General features: G+C 38.6%; 1 protein-coding gene across 1 annotated transcript in view; it reads right to left on the bottom strand.

Moving 5' to 3' along the window:
- LOC111270741 (uronyl 2-sulfotransferase) overlaps positions 1–24,810 on the bottom strand; it is a 38,522-nt gene extending 13,712 nt beyond the window's left edge. Inside the window, exons 1-2 of the mRNA XM_022851127.1 lie at positions 24,705–24,810; positions 8,067–8,227 (exon numbers count right to left, since the gene is read on the bottom strand). Coding sequence (XP_022706862.1) covers positions 8,067–8,227; positions 24,705–24,787 — 244 coding nt within the window. The 5' untranslated portion in view covers positions 24,788–24,810. The remainder of the gene's footprint in view (positions 1–8,066; positions 8,228–24,704) is intronic.
- Positions 24,811–25,183: the final 373 nt, after the last annotated feature.

Here is a 25,183-nt window from a genome sequence, read left to right as displayed (position 1 = left end):
ATAGAGGCTTTACTCATAGAGCACAATGCACACACCAGACCAGGGACAGAAACCTGAAATGGACAAATGGAGTCATTTACAAAAACCGAATATAATGAAAATCGTAACAAAACTAAAGAAGTTTACGTAAGGTGTTGCATCGAGTGGTGGGACTAGGCATGCCGAAAAAAATCGTAACGATTTCTGCACTGAGTCCCTGATACTGGCCAAAAAGGCTAATAATGATGAACATCTATATCTTAGTCTTCATGAATGAAACGTAATAGCAAGAAAGAGTGACTCACACCTTACCGGAAGAAGTCAATGAATTTATTTAACAAATTTGTCGTGTATCGTACGTAAACATTTTGATATAAGGTCGGGTGAGAAAAACTTTAGAGAATGATCAAGTATGGTCGCATATTCGAATTAATTTGTCTCTAGGCTAGCTAGTGGACCTAATATACACACACGATATATTTTCAGTATATTCGGTCTTCTGATATTTCTCATGAACCAGTCCGTGGTGCGCACTCCATCATGAAAATGCTGGTTTGTGGTACCGGTGGAAATGAAAGACATCATGAGTTCGGCAAATGTTATCACCAGAGTAGCCGCTGTTGATGCAGCAGCAAATTCACTGACAGTATACCTGTTGAATCAACTTGCGAATGTAGAAATTAAATAATTTGTTTTTTCATGTCACTAGCATCTTGTTGAAAATAACTGCAAAAAACGCAAAATGTTTACTTGACTCTTCGATTAGGAGAATATGTACAAAGAGAAACACGAGCCCGTTTTGAGCCGTATAATGGGAGACCAAAATACCTTCGAGGTAGGATGCATTCAGGCCATTTAAAAGGCCAAAGTTCGATTGATTTAGGCACTTGAACTTATTTCCTTAGAATTTCTGATGCGATACTTCCTCCACATGTGCTGTGTGAAGCTGTGTTTTCCTTACCTGCGGCATCTAGAGACCGACTCGGCTTTTTCTTTATGGAGCAATAACAATTTGTAGTAGGTTTTTTTGCCATTCTTTGCCAAACTAGCCAATCCGTACCTTTCGGGTCGGTGATAAAGACGACTTCAAGGCACTTTGAAAGTAGTGAGCCTGCTCCGAGGCACTCCTGTAGCCTGCGGGCCTAGCAGGGGGCCAAAATGTGCTCATCCTTTAGACGGTCGCTTTCAAAGCGTAAATTTTTCAGAAAGTAATTTTGTAATCGACCGACAGAGGCCTCATCACCGAATATGCACTAGGCTAAGCTCTAGATGCGACGTGCGGCCTTCTGGTCCTATGACGAAGTGCACTGAATCGCGGTTGGATAGGGCGGTTATAGTGCGTTGGTTGACGAACGGATTTATTTCAGCGACGAGCTGTAGGGTGCAAGCATCAACATAAAGATGGTTCGACACTACGACTACTCTATGCGCACAAGTGAGGGAAATTGCTAAATTGAAACGTCATGGAAGCGTTTTTTTCTGATATGGTGGGAAACCACGAAGTGCAGAACGATGTTGGCTGGTATATACGCCCCTTTTTTGAACAAAGAATGTCACCGAATAAATACCTTATGTTGAGTCCTATGGATGTTGCAAACATATCGATTTTCCGTTATGGTCGATGAAAGTCGCGGTAATGATAGAACTAACGAGCCAATAATCAGATGCCACCAGCGTTTTACGGACGACTACCATACAACCGAAGGTACTCCGGTCTAGTTATGCATAAATGATGTTAGTACCGATAAGAGTAACAACTTTGCCTTCTTCTAGTGCAGGGCGGTAGCACTCACTCAGTGGTTTTAAAATATTGAAACTCTTTCAATGAGAGCGCCCGAGGGCGCCCGTTCTCTTTCAAGTGTAGTAGACAGTTTAGAAGCCTGAAAGTGCTAGGACTTGGTAGCCCATGTTTCGATCGGTCCTAAAATACTGACGGAGTCTAACGTATACAGTGCTGATTAAGTTGGTATTAGTACTCATTCACAGTTCCAGAAAATTCGAGACGCTCTTTTGTCAATCTAATAGCGTCAAGAAGAACGGTTAACTTGAAACTCCCGAACAAATCGAGGAGAGAGTTGCTCAAAGTCTTAACGCATAGATCATAATTAACAAGGTCGATACCTGCATATTAGATCCCAACTGTACTGCTAAGAAGTATAAAAAAAGCAAGGATTTTCATGGGTTGAAAGTAAGGGTGCGGGACGAATCTATTTTTGCTATAGAAGTCCTGATGGACTGTGCAAAACCTAACTGAGTTACCGGAGAACGTAGCTAAGTTAACAAGAAACTCCAAAAAACTATTCATCGTCTTCCCTGGAGATTTTAATTGTAGTTGGAAGCTATGGACGTCTCCATTTAATAGAAGGTGCCGAGTGTGGCCGAAATGAATAGAGCGCTGTATGACCTGGCTTTGCGTTTAGATTTCTACGTCCGGTATCGCTTTAAAGTATTCTATCAGCCAGCTGGCCGCCAGGCTTAGGGCTTCGAATTTAAACCATAACGTATTTCTAAGATTACCAGGCAAATGAGTTACTCACTAAGCTACCGTCACGGGAACTGCATGACCTGGGTACGTTAAGCGAAAGCATCATGCCGACTTCTCATGATAGTGTTGGTATTTCTTCCGTTGGATTACCATCCAACCTATGAGACGGAGCTTCTAGAACAGCAGATAACCATGGAGAGAGATAATAATTACAAGCTAAAGAAAGCTATCAAAACAAAACCTTAGTGGAAATAGAAAACTTGAAAATGCTATCTAACCTAAGCAAATATTAGGCTCGAGAAGAAACTCAGGGAAAATAACGCAGACTAAAATAGGAATCGGCGAAAGGAAACGTTAGCAACGGCGGAATACAAAAGTTATATAGTAATTTTACGAAAGGCAATCTTAAGAAGTAAGGACAAATGATAAATGGGGTATTTTGAAGAAAGTGGAAGAATCTTTTTATAAGTTAGCGAAATGTTAGAGAACGAACAAAGAAGAACTGATCCACTAGGGAAAGAAAAGTCAAAAATTTATTATAATAATTTAATTTAAGGCGTTTTGAGTTTGATAGAACAGAACACAAGAACGTTTCAGACCTTCAAGGCAAAAGTCAACACGTCATAGTGGATAGGGTGGACAGAAGAATATATTAAAAGGGAAAAAAAAAAGGGGAAACCATCAATGTCTTTTTTAAAAGATAGGCTGAGATCACCACAAATATTATTCATATGTAGTGGCAAACTAGGCATCTTTGTTAATGCTATAATGGGGCAGCTGTTAAGGGATTCCGATGAAAAAACTGACTGCGTAGGCACAATAAGGTTTCTGAAAAAAACGTGGGATGTTTGCAGTAACTAAACGAGCCCTTAAGAAATTGAAATAACTCAGAAGGGCGGTCAGTAATAAAAGATATATTTTTTAAGGCGTGATGTTGCATGTCAGAATTGCGTTCAGCGGCTTGTCGATTGAAACTGTTCTTCGAAGGGTTTTATCCTGGCACCATTACTGTGGAGCACCATAAACGGCGCCATTCTGTTATCAATCTGTCTTTCTACAGAAAAGTTATTACCCACACATCACGTCAGCAATACAAAATAAACAACTAAAAAATCAGAAGAGCTAGGAAAATGTGCAAATGAGAAGCTGTTTGAAGTGGCGTAGTACCATTTCCAACACCGACGGTTTTAGAAAAAGTAAGAAGAGATTCCCTGTGTCCGTAGTTGTTCTTCGTGAACATGTAGTCACACGCAAGCTAGAACTGATATGAGAACAAGACACATTAGTTCGACTTTTGCCATGCTACAGCAAAGCAATATAAGATCAAATTAATAGTGATCTTGATTGGATCTAGAGCATTTTTCGGGCTTCCAGTACGACCTACTCTAGGCATGGCAGTACCGTGCAAAAAGGCTATGTAGGAAAACTCCATACACTATTGTGGTAAGAATGGCGTCGACATATCGATTACTACGCATGCCGCTGCCATAGATCCTTTAAATACATTTTCTTGAGAGCAAAACCTCTGGTAAAAAGTTACAGCATCAGGGCCAGAGGATCTATTATAAAGGCCGCCATTTCGTTTTATTTCGCGATATTAAGCGAAATATTAAGTGTTCGGAGTTGCCCTTCCAGAATCAGCAATGCCTTGTATGAGCCCACTGTCATAAAATCTTTGGAGACGACATCGTTCGGTCAACAACCGGTCGGATGGTTGATGCTACAGCCGCTAAAGGTAATCCATACGTACACAGCTTTGAAGTCACCAAAGCCGGGATAAGAAACTTTAGTGCTGTTCACTGTGAAGATAAAATAGAATAAAATAATGGAGACATTTTTAAAGAAGAATGGGAAGAAAGAAGTTACTCTCAGGCATTGTTATGGTGGAAAACAACGCATTTTCTTTTTCCCAGTTTTGTTCAATTTTTTTAATAGCTCATTGGAATCTTGTTAATTATTTACAGTATACATTACAGATGCTTAAATCAATCAATTAATCAAACGGCAGTAACTTATAGTGCAAGATTCCTATCTGATCTCACCAAACACGGCACTACGTTCTTCGGCGTTAGTCTAGGCTTTACCACAAATTCGGAGCACGATATTTCTATTTGCATGTCATTGCTGTATATGGTTTAGCTTTCATCACATATAATCAATCACCCTGGAAATGACTTGCTTTCGTTGCGTATCTGTACAGTTTCTCAGATGGAAATACAATCGAGTGAATTTTTTTGCATCAGCTCCTATACATCGAGTTGTTTTTCCGAGCCTGTTTTCTTCAAAATATTTACACTTGCTTGGCAATGGTTATTTAATTTTTTGACGATGTCATGACTAATCACGTGTTGATCATGCTCGATTTTCAAAATAATTTTATCAACTTTTTCATAATTGGTCGACTCGACGCTACCCATATTATTTGAGATATATTAGTTTGAAGCCATCTATCTATGAAAATGGTCAATACTTTTTCGACCACCCAATATTAGTAGATAGGAGGTTATACACGAAGGTAGATATTAGTAAGTGGAACTGTGAAGATCCCGATTAGTCAGTAAGTCTTCTGTCAGCCTCCGCCTACAAACGGTACAAACATATTAATTCCTACCGAAACAGAGATTAAAACCATTCTTGGTGCGAAAAATTGACGGGACATGCCGCGTATGAACACGCACAAATAAACGAAGTCATCCCAGCGATGACGTCTTAGCGTCGTACAATAGCGCTGGCAAGACGAAGATATTAATGTTTCAAGATAACTGCATTATAACTGAAAAGGAACGCTATAGTATTATTGCTATAAAAATAATAGGCGCCAGAAGCAGATAAACAGCAGACCTAGTCAAGGAATTGACCCGGTATCTAACCCTACTGGATTATGAAAAGCGTATAAAGATGCTCCTCAATGACGTTAAAGACTGCTGCTACGAAAAGGTCAGTTTTTATTTAGCGTTTCTGTCGGCTTGCGAACTTCGCCCGCCTTCGACTGTGGATCGTGGATTTAAGTGCTTACTAGCATCCCACATATCCTGATGCCCGTCCTGCAAGTGCAACAAGTAAAATAATGATAAAGGACGCAGTAACGTAATACCGATTAATTATACAGAAGAGTGTATTCCTGCCGTTGTTTGCAATACTTCCAAGAATAACAACTAAAAAACCTTTGTGGTGAAATGACCTTGTGGTGTACAGTAACAGTTAGCAACTAGCAGCAAGCCTCATGGAGCATCACTTCGTACATCTTGGATATTAAAAATTAGCATATAGAAAATGGAAGTCGTGAAGTTCACAACAGGGGGAAAACTCAGCAAAATCCGACATGCTTCTACTGAACGAAAAGCATTTGAAAACATGGAAAAATACACGCACAGAGGTGTCACGCTGACTCTGAGCGCTTTGAGCCGTTTGAAGCACACATAAAAGGAAGAGGTCAAAAAGCCCTAGTATTGGCATTCTTAATTAGATAGCTATAGAAGATTTCGTTGAAAACAGCGCTTCGTCTCTTTTAGGAGAAAACAAATCCACAGCTTCCTGCGAAGACACAGATGTACTGCAAGAAACTTCTGTCCTCTCATCTTGCTCCTCGGGACAGGGTTACACATACTTTCCTAAAAGGGCTCCCATAAGGCTATATTTCACCTTGGAGAAACGACTCGTGTATCTAATGACAGGTACACCCCTTTTCCCGAAGAATTCTACTCTACGAAGAAACAATACTTACCACCAGGTACAGCCATATACCTCCAGTTTACTAAAAATTATGAAGACAAAATGTTTGACCTTAATTCATAGAATTAAGGCAATAAATAGCTCAAAGTGAAAATAAATATTTAGTATAATACACCGCACACTCAGCAGATGTGCAATTCATGCGTTTCTTCGCTTCTGCTGTAAAACTGATAGTTACCACGATCATAAAAATGCGTGTTTTTGTGAATACTGTAATTTGCTATATCCTAACATTATGCTGATAGCTGCAGTACAGATAACGTCATGTAAAGCTCTTAACAGTTATGAAAAAGAAAATATGCTTTATATAAACTATACAACAACAAAGTCATGTATTTCTTGGTTAGTGAGTATGGTCTCAACGGACTAAGTTCAGCCGTCTTGGGAAAAAAAGCCCTTTGACGAATGTAACCCGCAGTCATGCATTTAAAATCTCCCTTCACAAAGAGATTTTGCGTAAGGACAACGAGAGGTTGCTTGTTCATAGTAGGTCGTTTGAGAACGACTAAAAATTGAATAGAAATCGAAAAATATGAAAAATATAAAAAACATAGACCGTTTCCATTGAAGTCACCCCTTGAATCTATTTTGTTTATAATAGCTTTGGATTATTCTTCGAAAATCAGTTTGATTCTGCTTATTATTCATTATTTTTGAATAATGTAATCATTTTTCCTGATATTATTGCGGTCTTTATGTTAGCTATCTCTGTGTATTTGAAAATGCAGATATTAATCGCTCTTGAAATGCAAGATTTCACCTGAACTACAGACTCCAAACTAAATGATCCGAAAAAACACAGATAACCAAATGCTAAAGCAGGGAAAAAAAAACGTTAGGTTTGTACTAAGCACTCGACAAGTAATAGACAACGAAGCACAATTTATATAGCCGTGAGAACTTACTCGACAGTTTAATACGTTCGGTATCAAATTAATCAAGATGAATACTGGTCGGGTGAAATTTATGTGACTGAACACTTATTCAGTCACATAAATTTTACCTGTGGCTCAAGTGGCCATGTATACTTAAATGTCAACTTTCAATCCAATTTTTTGGAATCATTGGGCAAAATTTTCTTACATTTAAGGTTACGGGAGGAATAAGCAAATGCCGTTCAACTTTTCTAAAACACCGCGTTTGAAGAGGCAACTACTTTGAGCGTAGTGTCGCTTTGGAAATGGAACTGAATCAGCATAAAGTATGAAATGTTAAAAAGAAGGGACTAAAATATGAGTAAGAGTCAAGTTTACAAAAATGTCGTTTTTAGGATGGACTTGAGATATTGAAACCAGTTTTTTTCAAAGGTTTTAGAGGCACGATGGAATTTTAAAAAATCGTGCTTGCCTATGCTGTGACTTTGCTACGTTATACCAAAGCTAAAAAGTTTTAAGAAAATGAGTCAAGTTTATCTGTCTAAAGTAGGAATTTGAGAATCTTTCTTTGTTAAAATGTGTATGCAATACTCTGTGCATTTTCTTACATCGGAATGATGCCAAAAATTTTGCGAGAATTTTAGCTAAAATAAATCGTAGAGGTATCGAGCACGCAGCTTATCAAGATTCCAAAATTCCAAAATTAAAAATGGCACGTTTGTGTCGGTTTCTATATAATTTCATTCATACAGCTACATTACAAAAAATTGTTTTATACCCACACTGTCTATCACTTGCTAAGAAAACAGATGCAAATTCAAGTAAATTTCAAAATTTGGCTGATCATTTGTTTTCACGGTATTTTTCGCGGAAAGTTTTCATAATCTTCTGTGTGATTACATGCGATACCCAATTAGTACTTCGAACGCTATAACATATCTAGAGCGAATGTAAATATCTCAAATATCAATTAAAATTTAAAACAAAGAGCTTACCCGTCCACAATTCAATTCGGTAGCTTGAAGTGTTAGTGTCGGCTATGTATTTGTAGAAAACGAGTGTGCTTATACAGAAAATCAAGAACAAAAATCCAACAAGCCTGCGGGCTGCAAGCCGGAACTCTTTTGATGTCACTGATGTATGAACAACGTGCAACCTGAAATTAGATTAGTTTAACTCAAACTGTAGTTGCAATGGGCTAATGAAGAAACGTTTTTTTTTTTTACATATTTATGAGTACCGTGCAGCTTATCACTACGTCTGAAAAGGTCCTATACACAGGGTCAATCAACCGAATTTCTTTTCAAAAAGGAAGTAAGTAAAGTCGCAGCCACGAGGAAAGTAATGCGTTTCATTGGACATTGAGCGAAGACCAGCAATTACCTAATCGCTTTACACTACACGAACTTCCCATCAAAATTAAAAACTTCTTTTTTGTGTGAAATCAATGGCCTATGTTATTGCCAGTTTTTATGAAAGTCTTGAAAAATTTCGGTGCTGTAAACCGAAGTATGCACGATACGGTTTAAATTAGAAAAGTCTGAAAACATATTAAAATGGCGTAAAACGCCATTCCTGATAAATCAACATTTTTTATATAGAAACTGGAAGGTCTTTTCGAGAGAAGAGTACCTATTGGCAATCAAGTTTTTTAGATAAGCTCTGACGGTTAAATTTTCTGAGACTTTTTTGAGCCCCTTTGTACTTTTGATCTGTTATCAGCTGTGGTTGTTTACGAGTTGCTTTAATTTTCCTGTTGCGAAAATCGCCGCGGGCAGAGTCCAAGATCACGCCTTCTAGTTGCCGATTGAGAGAACAAGCTCACTCGCCAACGACGTGGATGTACCCCTTCTTTCCCCTTTAATTTCCTATAGTTGTTTCGTCATGACCATTTACAAGGCCCAAATTTAAATGCTCGAAAACATCTTAACGTCGTTCAGGGAAGTACCCACAGTGAACTGTACGTTGTTTTGAATCGGATCCGGGCTTTCGACTATTTCAAAGCCTTCCTGACTGAGAAAGACGACCTACTGTTATGCGCACTGTTCCACAATGACCCGGTTCACGTTCCTTTGCAGCGACCAATAGTTTACACATTCGCATTCAAGAACAATGTGGGCCAGCTTCACACGCATGCTACCTAGACGAACGTATTTCCAACCGCTGTATAAGGCCTCATTGCTCTTTACTTATTACCGATTCTATTATTCATATTCATACCGTTTCGATCTTACGTTGTCAACGTTAGGCTTAGAAGCCTGCGCTCTCTTCACACATAATAACACAACAGTACCGCGGTAGCTAGGTCATGGTAACTTCTACACGGTAACTATTAGTCTGTGGTAGGCCCATACATTCCATTATCTTCCGCAAACAAATCAGATTTAATAAACTGATCAATAGCAAAGTAGGCGCAGAACGGAGCCCGCATGTTATTCTAACACCTATCGATCTATTTATCTGTCCTACTAAATACTGGGTAGCGGGTTGGTTTAACTAAAGTGCTACCTTAAAATAGTCATGTTGGGCTACTTTTTCATGGGTCACTACTGCTTCATCTTCGGTTTGCGCGGAAATAAAGTTGATTGGATGAACTCTTTTCCGGTGGGAATTGTAGGTGAGGTATTTCTTGACACTAATATAAAGTTCTCTATGGTCGAATCGAAATGCATTATATGCTTGATCTAAGTTTGTTTTCGTGTTGAAAATGTCGAAGATTGAGTTCATTTAAAAGAAAGTTTCCTGGACGTCCATTAGTAGACTTAGATGAGCTGAATAAAAATGCAACAGACACATTTTTACCTAAGATGGGTATCTTTTAATGGTAATGGCGAGAATCTTATTATGCTCAATCATAAAGTGAGATGATGAGTTGCTTTCGAACGTTTTATTGAGTGAACTTCTATTAGACATCAATGTAAAAGTTGAAGCGGCTAATGTAAAGTTCATTTTATTGAAAGAAAATCCTTGGTTCATTTTTAGAGAAAAATGTAGAAAACCTAAAAAGATGGAAAAAAACACAAGACAAAGTTAATCTTCGTTTTGAATAGAACATATGAGCATTTCTCATGAAAAAAATTTTAGATCACATTGTAAAAAGTCTCAAAGGCTTGTAGACGTTCCATCAACAGATAAATAGGATAGCCGATTTTAAAAGTCGGGTGCATATTCTACCACGATGATATGATATCAAGCCTCATTTCTTAATTTACGATGCATTTGGCAAGCTAAAATCTAGGCTCCAAATAGAGATCGTGAACGTTACAGATTAACGTTAAAACATGCGCATAATTTCGCTGTATGAAAAACGGTCAAGTCTCGAAAAGGTACCCAAAGTTATACACTTAGATTATACACATGGGCCAATAACAGATGAATCCTCACAGTTACTGTCAAAGTACTTTAGTGTCTCCACATAGCAATTTTAATAATAATGTTCACTTCATAATGTGGACTCATGTGTCTGATAACTGAAAGCACATAAAGGAATCCTCATCGAAGCATTCAAAAAGACTTGCTTACTTAAAAAATTACTCAACGATGTCCATTAGTAGAAGGCTATTAAAGGTGCCAAACAAATACAGATGCGTCAAGCAGACTGCGGTCTCTTCATGATTATGTTAATGATGCCGGTCCATAAAACATATAGAACATTTTTAAGAATGAATTGCTCAAGATTGTAACTTTTTGACTATGGCTACCGTCGACATGATAAAGCTCATAGTAATCTTCAAGTCAATCAAAGGATTTCGGCGAAAAGCTAGAGAATTTTAATCTGCCAGCTCACCGAGGACGCAACCATTCTACAGTAATTACAATACAGCATTACTGAAAAAAAGCGATATCGTAAACACCCACGAGCTACTTTTAAATAAGCAATAAAGAAAGCTATAAGCATATTGGCGAGTGTCTAAACAAAAATAACAGCTTAGTGATTTTCAATGCTCTGAGGAGGATTTGCGCACTCTCAGTACAGGATAGTAAAGTCAAAAAATATATATTATATATAATACAAGAAAAAAATATCCAAGTTGCAAATTTTCTTCACCCAACAGCATTTATTATCGGAGCGAATGTCCCTTGACCGAACGACAAGCCTTCGAAGTTGTTGATCGGACGCAGTAAAGATGATCCTTTAGGGCAGAGTGGTCAGGTAATTTCTGCCAGCTACCGCCAGTGCTCAAACGAGGTAACGATGCAGACATTGAAAATCTATGCAGACACTTATTTCCGAATATATAGTTAAATGATAATGACGTTGGGTACTCTTACTTGTGCGTGGACATTGGCGAGAACAAATTATAAAATAAAATGCTACTGATGGAATTCTACTGCCCATAATTATTGTGTCAGGATTCTACTGCAGAATGTAGTGACATCAATTTTCACTACAATTGTGCTTTGCTATGACAAGTCAGAACAACAGTATAACAATAAAAGACGTCCCATTTCCTTCGAAGATCCCATATTTAGACGCGGTTAACTATGCGGTACTATTGGTCGCATGGGAAGCCCTTAAAAATGTCTAGGTCATTCTTAAAAAGAGTAGCGAAACAAATTATTGTCATTCGTAGTTTCCTGCAATGCAGCCGGAACCCCATTGCTCAATAGTACAACCTTTACATCAATAGCGAAAAAATCATCATCAACAAAAGAATCACAAAACAAAGTCGATATGGGCCCCCCAAAATTATAAAATTAAGAGAATTTTTAAGCATAACAACAAAAATTTTAAAAGAGTAGGAGGTCAATCGACTCTACTTCCATAAAAAAAATATTAATAATAAATACAAACAGCTTTTTTTGCACATAAATAAGTAAAGAATATGTTCAATACTTTTGTAGGTAAAGAGCAAATACCGCGGGCGTATCTGGTCTATCCATACTTATCCATACTCCATATTAAAATCGATACGATTCCGCCCTGGGAATAACAGTGCAGAAAATGAAACAACTGAACAATTATTTTGGACCTTGGAAGAAAAATTTTGCAAATAAAGCATGATGTTAATTTGCTTGGCCATAAACAGACAAGATCAACCCCTTTCTCATGTTCCATGTTTTAAAACAAACTGCAGCATCGTTGAGGAGTATTACGGCGGGTACCAGCATAGTCCGTGCTAATTTGAAAAGTGTATAACTGTGTTCTATCTGTGTTCACCTGCCTATTCGAAATATCCTTTTGCTTTTAGGAAGGAAACCTCGTGATACCTATAACGTTACGCTCATCCGCTGCAATCACTGAATACGATACCCGTCGGACGATGACAGAAATATTGAAAGCAAAGCTGTGCCCACTCGTGTCCGAATTGTGTGGCATGAAAATACCATCTAAGTTGCCTCCGCTGCTTTAACTGATTTTGACATATTATTATCGCTGAAAACTGCGAGCAAGTTATGACACTCGAAACGTCTACTCACCTGTGTTGTGATGTCGAGGCACTGCTTGCCGGAAGTCACCGCTTTTATAAACTGCGTTACAAATAAAGTACAAAGAGTGAAAAAGATATCTGAGCCTTTTTCTATAGTTTGTCCGGACACTTATTTCTTAACTCTTCTAGACGCATAACCGACTTCCACTTTAGCTACAAGCCGATCAATACTCTTTTTGGTTGCCACTTGAAAGCCTGGCCAACAAAGAAGAAACCAAAACAGCCCCCTGTCGAAAAAAGTGTGTCATTACTGTAAAGTCTTGGTGTTTAAAGAGATAAATTTTTTTACTGCAAGGAAGGTAAAAAAAAGGACATCTACCCGCGGAGCTTAACGCGCAGAACCACCACGCGTAGCACGGAAATGTTTCGTACAGCCTGCGGGCAACATAATACGCTTTTTCACATAACGTCGTCTTGCGATAACAGGCGGTAGCATTTTTCCAAAAGTATCTGCCATCCTTTCTTAATTTAATTAACAAGGAGCCCTTTATCATCAAATAGGCCCACTAATGCTAGCAGATGAGAATGCATGTTCATTTCTCTAAATTTATTTCCTAGATCCTCAAGCCGCTAATGAACTTTGACTGCATATTGTGGATCGTCCCAAATTACGCCATTGTTCAAGTTCTAGAGGTTATGCTCCGACGGACGAATTTTTATATTCGTTACCCTACAACAGCAAAGGAGAGAAGTTGTAACGTATGCAAAGTTTGTATCAATATTAATATGGATTAAAGACCACTATGCAGGCGCGGCCTCTCTATAACGTTTCGACGTACCATTCTATTGACACTGAATCACCCCTGACGATCAACTTGTATCTAATCCACGTGCAGCCGAACTCAAGTTCATTTCGGAATCACACCTATCTTTCGACAGTCTTTAGTACGTACTCCTGCTTTCGTCCTGTGACAAGAGGAAACTACACACTCTGCTACTACGCGTACCGCATTATAAAATGGCCTGGTATATTTAACCATCTGTACCAAGCGGGCCATCCGTACCAACAGTCCCTTGTCAACATGGCAATGACGACTGGGGCGTATTCAATTAAATCAACGGTTTCTCCAAGCAATAACATAAGTTTCTCACTGACGCAATTGATAATGATTACGACTTAGGCCTTGCGGAAAAACGGTGCATCTTCTTTTCGACATTTAAAGATAGTAGCTCATACGGAGCGATAACGTACATCACATTTTCGTTCACAACTATAAAGTGTAACATGCAATGGCGAGACATTATTCACCACTTTCCCAAATTCTATCGGCCTGAACATCGGCCAAAATTGATCGAATGTTCCAGTTAAAAAGAAACCTTCTCATACGCTCTCACATACGGAGGCTTGGATTTTAATGCCTGTCTAGCAAGAAACCAAAAACGAAGGCTTTCGCTTGCCTACATTCTACATTGGCTTGATGAGGAAACAAGTCCCCCGCCAGAATCGCACGTCAAATTTGTGTAGGCTGAAGTTGCCAGCGCAGAAATTCACACGCTAGTGCTGAAATACACGATTTACAATTCGTTTGTTTGATCTTCATTCATTGCTAAAAAGGATTTTCCAGGCCCAAGAGAGAGTGTACATTGTACGCCGACAACGACTATTCAACAGATGTATCGCTCTCCCAAGATTGTTGTCTTCATCTGCCTCACAAAGCTTCAGCAGCATGTTAATTATGCCAAAAAATACAACGCCCGCGTCCTGAAAACCGATTACTACTTTTACGTCGACATATGCTCTTTTATCAAATTTGATTAAATATGTTATGAGGTACATAGTGAAGAGTAGCGACAAGGCTACCTTTAAGGTTGATGAGATAGAACAGTACCATAACGGCTTACAAATCGGGCCCTTCCAAGCTGTTTCACAAATACATAGCTTCCTAATTATCTACTACTAAGCTCATCTAGTACTAAACTTCCGAATACCTCTTGCTAAGCGAGTTCACCTGTACTTAACCCAGGAGCACCAAATGTCCTTTCACGAGTGTACAGTATACCACTAAACTGAGATTTACGGGATGATAGCTTAGTGGGTAACGTATTTGCCTGCTAGTCCTAGGGACACATTGTTCAGAAATAAGGTCTAATATCTGCGTAATTTACTCTATTGCGTCCGTGGACCTACACGGTTCGAAACATTGAAAGCAACCGACTCGGGTCATCTTGTCACATTCGAAGAGGTCTGCATACAGAAAACTCCTTTTCGATAACAAAAATTGAGACTACAAGACAGATGCTGACACCATACAGATGCCACAGGCAGTTCAAGATCTGTTTGCGATCATCTTGATGACGAGCAAACTAGTCTATTGACTTTACCTGTAGACCATGTATAAGAATATTATGATTGAAGACTTCGTCCGTAATGGATGCATGTCGATGCGCAGCGTGACGTCGACGAATCGGTGAAGCCCGCTACTGTTAAGCGCTATCGTACATTCAGAACAGGTAAACGGAGTATAACAAGTCCCTGCGTAGCCTCAGTTTTTTTCCGTACAAAAAAATCCAAAAATCAACGTGAACGACGAGATTGTCAAAGAACTCTAATATGGCCCCGATGAACAGCACGAAATCATACTTGCATACGAACAACTTTAAAATGACGCCCAGAGAGTAGTCTACAATAATGTCTGCGCCTATTTAGAGACACGTCTAGGCAAAATTACCTTCAGCGACGCGCTTGGAGGCACAAGTGAAGTCTTTCTCACTTACTTATTCTTATATATTCTTAAAAGTGCAGCCTAAAAGGACAGTAGCTCTCGCAGTGGCCTTTTTAAATATCGCTGCAGTTTCGATGTTTGGCGGCCGCACTGATCGCCCTTGTTTTAAAATCTCCGCCCAAGTCTCCGAAAACGCGCCATGCAGTATTAACAACAATTTCAAAATTGCTAATCATTTTTATTTGACAGCCCTTACTCCATTGGACAAATTCTTCACAATTAAACGCGAAGCCTTAAAAATCGGTTCTTCTGTGAAATATGCAGCACTCACGAACCATTCGGCGGAGTCTAAATAGTGTGCTGACCTCCGTCAGGTACTATCTTTCGTCAGGAACGGTACCGATATCGACATTGGCATGCATCAAGTACTACCGTCCGCGCGATTCGCAAGTCGACAATTAATGTGCTCTGCATTGCGGCTGACGCCGATGACTCGTGTTCACTTAGGGCATTGCTGAGGATACGTATCCACAACTTGTCAATAACACTGCAATTTTACCCTCAAATATTGCTATAGTGCGTCAATAAGATTTAAACATTATTTCATTTTAGACATAAAATTTCTCTCAACAATATGCATATTAGTAGCTTGTAATCGAATGGTCCGATATATTCACCGACATATTCACAATCTTGCATCTATCGCTTTCCTGGAACGGCTATCGTGTACCACGCCTTCCAGGGTTTTGGATGATGCCAACTCGATTTACTTCACAACCGAAATATTTAACAGCCTTAAAGTATTTGGTACTCCGCCACATACTCTGTGACTTAAAAAATGCCAGTACATGAAACATTGATTCGCAGTGTTCTGCACTGGGTAACTTTACACTCGTTGTTCGATTTTTGCTCTTGCACCATTTCTGACAACACACAGACACAACATTTCCACTTACTAATAACAACTTACATCTACGAATACCACCCTGACAATAGAATATGTATCCATACGTATCTACGTTTATTAATGTTGAAAAACAAAATGAATTTTTATATCTTGGCGACTTCCCGAGAATCGAATCAATCTTCATTTGATATAGCTAAATATTTATAATAAAATGATTAATGTAAAAAATTTGTCTTGTTAATATCTCAATCATCATTGTATTAATCGCAATTAAATCAATTTATGTTCGTTCTCCAAGGATCAGCTAACGATCGACCCTATTTATGTGTGTTTCGGAAATATCTATATATTGAGTCAATCTGCCAACGCTAAAGAACACTTTAATGAAGTTTTAGATATATACTAAAAGCCCAAATAGGATAAGTTCAGAGCTGGTTGAGCGCCTAAAGAACTCATTGAAACAGGTTATAGAAATAACTACAGGAAGGTAACGAGTTACGTGGAGCACGATAACTACACTGCTATTATTATTGATGTTAACAGAAGCAAATCGGTGGTTTTTTGCCATTAGCTTAGCAACTATTAAGAATTTGTGAAAAATATATATTGAAATATCACTTCTAAGCTCTACTAAGCAAGCGCAAAGTTGGATCTAACGAAATGTCTTTTTTTTTTTATATGTAGCAGTTAATCGATGATTTTCGTCCAAAAATTATTTAAGCACTATTTCAATTTATTTTTCCGAATGTTCGAATATTTTTCCGGAAGCAGCTTCAATCTTCCTCAAGTAAGTATACTGCCCATTTTGTTATCCTGCGAAATCATTAATGACATACCTCATGCACGTCTATGAGGACTGAAGGGGCTGGAGTAGGCTATATTTTGTGTTTTCCCTTGACAAAATATTTATAGCAGCCGAATGTTCACATGGAAGTCTATGTCGGGGGATTGTTCTCGGCACAAGTCAAAAGCGCGCGACAAACTGTATCGAAGCACCCTACATATTCCTGTACCCAGTAAAAATTTAATTCATGTTTTTATACATAAAATGAGTTCTTGGGCTCGAAGTGCAAAGGAAAATGAAATCTCGCGCCGGTTTCTGCCATGTGGCAACAAAGTGAAAATCTTTACCAAGGGAATATTAAATGATTTTCCAAGCAATTTTTCTGTTAGTGTGTACTGGAAGGGTGGCTCAGGTGACAAAAAACTGTTTAGTGTATTATCAAGGAAAGATGCTAAAATGTAAAAAAATGTATTTAATATACTTGTTATTCAAAAGCGATAAATACTTAAGCTTTGGTGGTGTTCCAAAAACAGAATTAAGGGATCACCTAAAATATACAGAATCAGCGTTGTGTGAAATTATTTAATATTTAATATAAGGAATAAATTCAAAAAAAACATCAAGCCTTAGTGATGTCCCGGAGACAAAGTCAATTAGTTAACATTAACGAGTCTACATAATTTCATTAGAGAAATATACTATATATATAAATAAAAAAGCCAACATATCACGAGCAAGACTATGACACACGCTAAGAGTAAGACAAATTAACTAAGTCCTTTGGCAAACATATTAAAACAGGTTGATAAAATAATAAAAAAAGAAGCTAAGTGAGGTAGGATAACCGATGATAATTTTTTAAAGGTACTATAACTTTATCCTTGTCCTAAATCCTTATCCTAAATAGAGTCGATTGAATTTTGGGTTTTGAACCTTTAAGGTTTGAAAGTTTGTCTCTGTAGCGTTTTCCTTAAGCGTGATATTTATTTGTGCAACTTGATCATATTTTGCTATTTGCTCTATCACACGTAAGGGTTTATGTGGAAAGGCTATTGGTTTTCCAGGCTCTGTTGTATAAATGCTACACTGAGTTTCGCAAAAAAATCATTTTTAGTATATGTTCTGTACGGTAGCAACATTGTTAACTTTGCTTAATTGATTCAAAATGAACGAAATATGAGCCATTATAGCATATGCTTCGTATTTGTCAAGTGTAGGGGTTCTTTTTGAGTAAATTATTTTTAATAAGGGAATGAAGCGTAGTGCTAATTCTCTTGATTTACGAAATAATTGATGAAATATCAGTTAACCTTAGCCTATAGCCCATATTCTTTGACTGATTTAACTTGTTTCTGGGGGCAGATTTTTTCTATTCATAGTTCGTAGTGTAGTGAGCAAATTGCCTTTTTGTGCACTTTATTCAATTTAAACAACAGATGAAAAGTTCATGTTGATAAGTTATTTGTTTTTGGGCGAATAGGCGTAGTATCGGATTTGCGACTTTTTCCATTTCTATTAATTAAGTAATATGATTCTTTTTACCGAAGTGATCCATAACCGTTGAAATACTTATTCCGAGGGTAGGTTTCATCTTTGATAGAGGGAGGCATAAAGCTGATTAGATTCTGCGGTGGTTCATAGAAGAGGAACAGTCTCATAATGTGGTTTATATCCCTTTATTAGATTAAAATTTTTCATGGTTGAGAAGTTTCTTTTATCATAAAGCCCAATGGTAATTTACGCAGATCAACCGTTCCTGGTGATTTGCTCAAAAATCTGTACTTGGAACTTGTTTTTCTTCTAGCTCTACAAAATAAACTTGACATTAATATTTGGGACTTAGTTTTCAATATTTTACTTTATTTACGATTTAACGGTAAAACAACGAGCTGCCAATAGTTATAATTGCTAAAATATAAACCACCTTAATTCATATATGCGTGTGAGTACTTTTTTGAACCGTAATTTTTTCCTGTAAGGGTTAATACTGATTTAATGAGATTTCCGAAATCGTCGATGAAAGATAAATCATCTTGGATTATGATTCATATTTTTCGATGAGTACATTTTTTCCAAGAGTAAATGTAATAGAAGTGAAAAGTGAGGTATACGCACAACATGCCAATGCGAAAGCGCGAATAACCTAAGAAGACGTGGGGTTTGAGTTAGATTATGTCTCAGAGTTGCGCAGCATGTAACTTCACATGTACAAATGGAGTAAAATTTATGTGGGTTTATACTGGCAATTTTGATGTTAAATTGAACTGTTTCTTGAAGTATCAGTATACATGAGTGCAGTACATTTTTTAACTGAGTTGGGGCAGTTCTTTCAGCAGAATAACCAATTATTACAACAGGATTGTAAGAGAAGTGCACTAAAGTTACCGAGTCAGTTGCACAGAGTAGGAATTGACTACTTGAGGGATTATACGCTTACTCTAACTGTATTATTGCTATAGCATTCGATATTTCTACATAGTAAAATTGATGTATTAATGATGTTATGCAGTTCCAATTGCGATCGGCTGTAAGTATATAATACCCTCCCGCCGGCCTGTCAATCGCCAGTATTCAGCGATGGAATCTCGTGATTGTTGCAAATTTGATGGCAGTGGTGGGGGTCAAGCAAATATAGACGACTTAATCCACCGCTTCCTGGATGGTCTACAGAAAGCTGGAATATATTTGGCCGCAGATCGACGATGGCCACCAGGATGAGTCGGACGATGCGTGAGGTCATACCTACGTAGCCCGCCTTAGTATGGCAAGATATAGAAATCGTAGTCCGGATAATGGGGACGTTTTTAAACAGAAATTCAAGATATGTTTTTTTCCCTAAACAAAGTCGGCTCAGACGGAAGGCAAGTAAGAAGGCTAGAACTCCTTCATGACAATTCAATTTAAACAGAAGAGAAAAGTTTATTCCCTCAGCGAACTTTACTGAGGTGGTTAAGTTGACCCTGTATAGTGTCCTAATGCAAGCCGCCCCGCGTTATACACCGGAAAATCATTGGGGGGGGGATATGTCTGTCCAGTACAGTTGCACGAGTCTTAAACGGTAAACGCGCCTTGCTCTTATCCGTGATCGTCAACATAGGCCAAGTGATACTCCCGAGGTCGTCGAAGCTAGTAATCGCGCCCGTTGGGTACCAAAGTTTACAATATCAAATGGTCTTTGTACTTCTCGATGGCATTCTCTCAGGGGTTCCAAAAGCACCTGCACCATATCCGTCCGTACAGCTGTGGGTGGAACTTGCTGACCGCCCCAACAATAAGTGTAAGCCAAACCCGTATGACGGCACTCCGAAAAGGGACGATAAACGACGGTATTGGCCCTATTTCTTGTAACATGTCATCCTGCAAGTCTGGGTTAAGTCTCCATGGTGACCATGCTCCAGAAAAATCCTGAAGTTCTTCTATTTGAATTCATGCTAGAGGAAGCCATGCTGAACCGTTTCAGATCGTGAGGCTTCCGACCACACCTGTTGCCATCAGCCAAATCAGATTTATTCGCTCTTTGCCACCAAAGCCACTCAGACCAAACAAAGGCTGCCTCGAGCGTCATCTGCTTCAGACGCCTGTAGAATCGCCAAAGCACCCTTTTGCAAAGATAAGTCTCCATATTATGGAACCGTTGCGTGTATTTGAAAAAGCGGTTCCGCTCGTCGTAGTGAGTACAGAATGTTGCACCCGTTTTCTTCATTTTTACTACCCCCCACCGTGCGACCGCTAAAGTCTTGGTAGATGCTCTCTCCGCCTTTCAGAGCAGTTCTAACATAAACGGGTTCGTCACGGATAAGGCCGTTTACTTTCAAGGCCAACGCCTACAGCAATTTCTGACACGTTCCTACGTTCGGTATATGAAGGCCGCTCTAGCTCACGAGTAAGCGGACGAGTTAGCCGAGCGAACGACCCGCGCCATCACGGGGCGTCTCTCCGCCTGTTGGCTGTAATCGCTCACCTGTTCCATCTTTGTGATGCTCTTGGTGCTCACCTTTATTGTGAATAGTACGTCTAGCGAGGCCTTAGATACAACGCTATTCAAATTACTTTAGAGTGTTGCCATAGAGATTGCGACCAGCCTAAAAGCCAGGTCGTTCGGTGTCCATGCGGTGGAAAAAAGCCCAAGTCTGGCTTTGCCAGCAAAGGCGGGCCCTCAAAGAGATGACCTTCCCGCTTGGGCCCAGAAAATCCATTCTCAAACGTCTCCCACTCTAGCGCTTTTGTATACCACGGAAGTTGTTGCCCAGGTTCGAGTAGAATGAAGTGTGGAGAAACAAGTAGGGCGGCAAATTTATCGCTCGTGTGAGCCACGACAGCGGCGGGTTTCTACAAAATTACGGAATATCTGAAAAGATTTGGCGTGAACCGTGAAACCGTTACGTTACCGAATGGCATGTTTTCGTAACAAGCAAAACAGGCGTGTAAATTATGTAATTAAAAGGCGTATTAATGAAAGTAAATGCACTTGCGGTTCCGGCCGCCTGCAGGTTTATAATGGTCTCTCGTCAGCCGGTCAGTCGAGTACATGTGGTAATAAAACCTCGCCACTGCTGCAATAGTAGTCGCTGTGTGACTGCTTATTCCCTGTGAACTCAGATCATCAACTTGCTTATTTATATACTGGTAATAACTATCTGATAGCTGCGACTATCTGATAGAACGTGATATACAAAGAGTCATAAAAATCTAAGTGCGGCAAATACGAAGAAATGAGGCACAAGATAAAGCATGGGACTCAAAATGAGCTACAAGCTTCCTTTTTACTATTTTATGAAAGAAGAAGGAAAAAAGACGTATTGTTTTCCAAACAATTACAATTTACACCGTAGAATAATGCAACAGCACCCATTCATAAATTCCCTCAAAAAATCGATTTCTTTATTCCTGTAATAACGAAATCCCACATATATGCAACTATACGATGCAATACAAACGCTAAAAATGTATAGTTGATAGATACGGCACTAGAAACAGACAGTGTAGAATGAAACATCGGTGATCAATGCTAGCTTTATTAATTACCTTAATAATGTAATCACACCCCCCGAAAACACATAACGTGATATAGTCGCGCGAGCCATTCTACAAATAAAGTGGTTCGCGCGTACAGTACGTGTGGTTCTCTCGTTCAGAAAATTACTGTTGCGAATAACGATAAATTATGTGTATCTAAATTGGCTAACTCACAAAACATCTTTGTGATTTTCTATATTTAGCCTACAATACCGAACACACTGAATTTTCTCCCCAGCTAACATTTTGTGCCGATTCAACAAATCAACTATCCTAAACCCTATCAAGTAAACGTCCTTCTTTTGCCATGAAGTAGAAGAATGCTTTTTACTAAATGCCCGCGGTAACCTTAACTTTAATATTTATCCAGAACGGCATTTCTAAAGGGCATTCATCACTAAGTCTTCCATATCTTAAGCTGTCTCTCTGTTGCCATATAATAGCTTTGCTAGTAAATCCAAAGGTAAGTAATTAAATAAAGTTAATCAGAGTGGAAGAATTACTCGCAAATTTCTGTTGCCAAGTTTGCTGGAAATGTTGCAGTGTACTTTTATAAAGCAGCTTACAGCGAAGTGAAAAAAATAAGCTGACTAATTGTAATAGCCACTAGAAACCTAAATATCATCTCAATTTATTCGAGACATAAAGAGCATGCCTCCTATGAATAGATGAATGGAATGTCCTAGGTTTGTAGACGGTCAATGTTCTATCAAATTATTCAAACTTGTCCTTCGGATAAGCCGAGAACTTTAGTACATTATAACGCGCAGGTCACGAACAAATAAGATCAGGCCACCAAGGTAATTTGCTAATAGACATGTTCTAGATGATGTTCCAACATTTTACACTAAAGATATAAACATAGTGTTTCTGCTTTCAGAGCTGGATCTCTTTTATCTGCATGTTTTATGGTGGAAATTTGGTTCAGATAACGGCTCTTACAGAATAGTGTGTATATAAGATAGTCAATTAATCGAGAAAGAATTAATCGTCAAAGTTCGGTCCCTAATACATAGGCTTAACTATATGACACTCAATGGGAAACAAAATATTAAACTGAATTGTTGATTGCACAGACTCCCATATATAACAAAAATCTAAACGTTAGGTCAGCTCAGTTTGCGATCGCTTGAAGAAATTTAAAAAGCAAAACTTTAATCCGTCTAGGTACACGGACTACAGCGGCAAGCAAAGGCAATGTGCTAGCATTTTTAATGACTAAATAATAATAGCTATTATTAATATTATTATTATAAGTTTGCAATTCTTGTGGACTTCAGATCTGCGCAACAACAAAATCTAGGAGAATTATCGGCGCTCATTTCGGTTTTCAATTCTTTGCTGGCAAACATGAAGTGCAAACTTTATTATCTAAAATAAAAACGTCGTTAAATATCTAATGTTTGAATAAATAATAGAGGTCGTGCAAGTCATAAGCTTAGCCTTTTTCTGGACTTTTATCTTCTGAGTTCGTCAGTGACCTTCTGGCGAGAAATACAATAAAGCCAAAGATTCTTTGAAGTTCTAGTGCACGGTGATTTAATGATATAAGTGGAAAGCTATTATTACCTTCAACATATGCCTATCGCGAAATCTATGTATGGACTTTACATTAATAAATCAACGGCATGAAAAAATATGCTCTGCAGTAAACACCCAAGGTACGTCAGCCGGTTCTAATACATGGCTCTTAAACATACGACAACAGGTTTATAGTGAAGGAGCGATCAAGAGAAAGCCAAAGAAACAGAAGAGGCCAACGCTACAAAAGATTGTTGAAGCCAGTTTTTCAGTACAACACAGGAACTATTTATATTACAAGGTACCACTCGTGGTTAACTGTGCCATTGCATTAGCTACGCATTACTTTCCTGTAGACTTTTGAGGCACTGGATAGGCTTACCACATAATATCCAAAGCACGTGACATACGTGACTTACCTACCAATATCCCTTTTTCCACCGACGATGTCAAAAAAGCTTTAATCTTGTTGGATAAGATTATCCAGTTCATTTGCTGACATGGGAGGCAACGGTGTGCAAGTCCCAAATACTATGAAAAACGTGTACTTACTAAGGAGGAAAACAACTAGTAGTTAATGTTCCCATCTGATCATATCGTATGCAATTCACCACGCGCTACGCAAGTTCTGAATGAGGAGAGCTGGCTCCGCAACGATATGTGCGGTATATATAATCTTTTTGGCACTTGTAATACCCGTTCTCCCTTTGTTGGCTCGACACTTCTTGCCGATCCGCGGGATTATTTCCATATACCCATATATCAATACTTCATGACAATATTTTATGTGTAATAAACACGCATGATCGGAAAATAATTTTCATAGAAAATATACTTTATGTTTGTGACGAAGCTCATTATCATTTAACAGACCCCTTTTCCGAAAGAAAGCTGATGACTTTCAAGCTCTTCAAGAGTAATGTACCCAAGAGGCTTGGGAGCTAATGCGCTACCATCGTTGACATTAGTAAGTTCTTTTTCAGCACTGGCATAATGAATAGGTAGTAAGAACATAGCCACACTACACTTTTTTAATAAAAATGATACGAAAAGACTCAGTCAAAGCAGAGGCAAGCTTTTTTTCATTATTGGAAAAGTTCCGACAGGTATGCGAATATATATGGTTTACTTTGTTGTTTCTAGACTAATCTATTATATCAACAAATAAACAGCCCGTTGCTACACATTATTGGAGACAGCGTTTTTGAAACCTCAGCTTTCCAGTTTATCAGATACGAGCTGCTGATGTATCTGAAGAGCGTTCATAGTGTCACGAAGTACATATTTGTTAGTGCATATATGTAACGTACCTTTGGTATCTAATACATCCAAGCCGTGCCTTGACCTTCGTTCCACATTTTAGCACATCCCCAGTGTTGCACCTAGACTCCATTTCAGATGTTACCCAAAAACTGATATCGCACTTCTTCCACTTTATGATTGGGTTACACTGTTTCTGCTCATTTTTTACCCTTACTGTTTCCTTCTCTCTGTAAACGATTCCACATGGGTCTCCCAGCTGATTTCTCTGGACTAAACCATTTGCTTGATGCGTTGTAGAAAATTGTTCGGGAAATATTAGACATGAGACAAAGCGTAGCTGTTGAACGACATTTGGAAATAGTGGCGAATACACCGGAAACAACGAGTATTTGCTTTGATGCGTTTCTTGAATGGTTGCGTTTACCAAATTTGTTAATTTCGTAATCAAAAAGTAATTAATATAGAGTTGTATTTCGGAACGTGGATATATTTATTCATTAACTATTATTTAGTTAATCAACAAATC

Source organism: Varroa jacobsoni, unplaced genomic scaffold (genome assembly GCF_002532875.2).
Source record: "Varroa jacobsoni isolate VJ856 unplaced genomic scaffold, vjacob_1.0 contig00072, whole genome shotgun sequence".
Taxonomy (NCBI): domain Eukaryota; kingdom Metazoa; phylum Arthropoda; class Arachnida; order Mesostigmata; family Varroidae; genus Varroa; species Varroa jacobsoni.
This window is presented reverse-complemented; position numbering and strand designations above follow the sequence as displayed.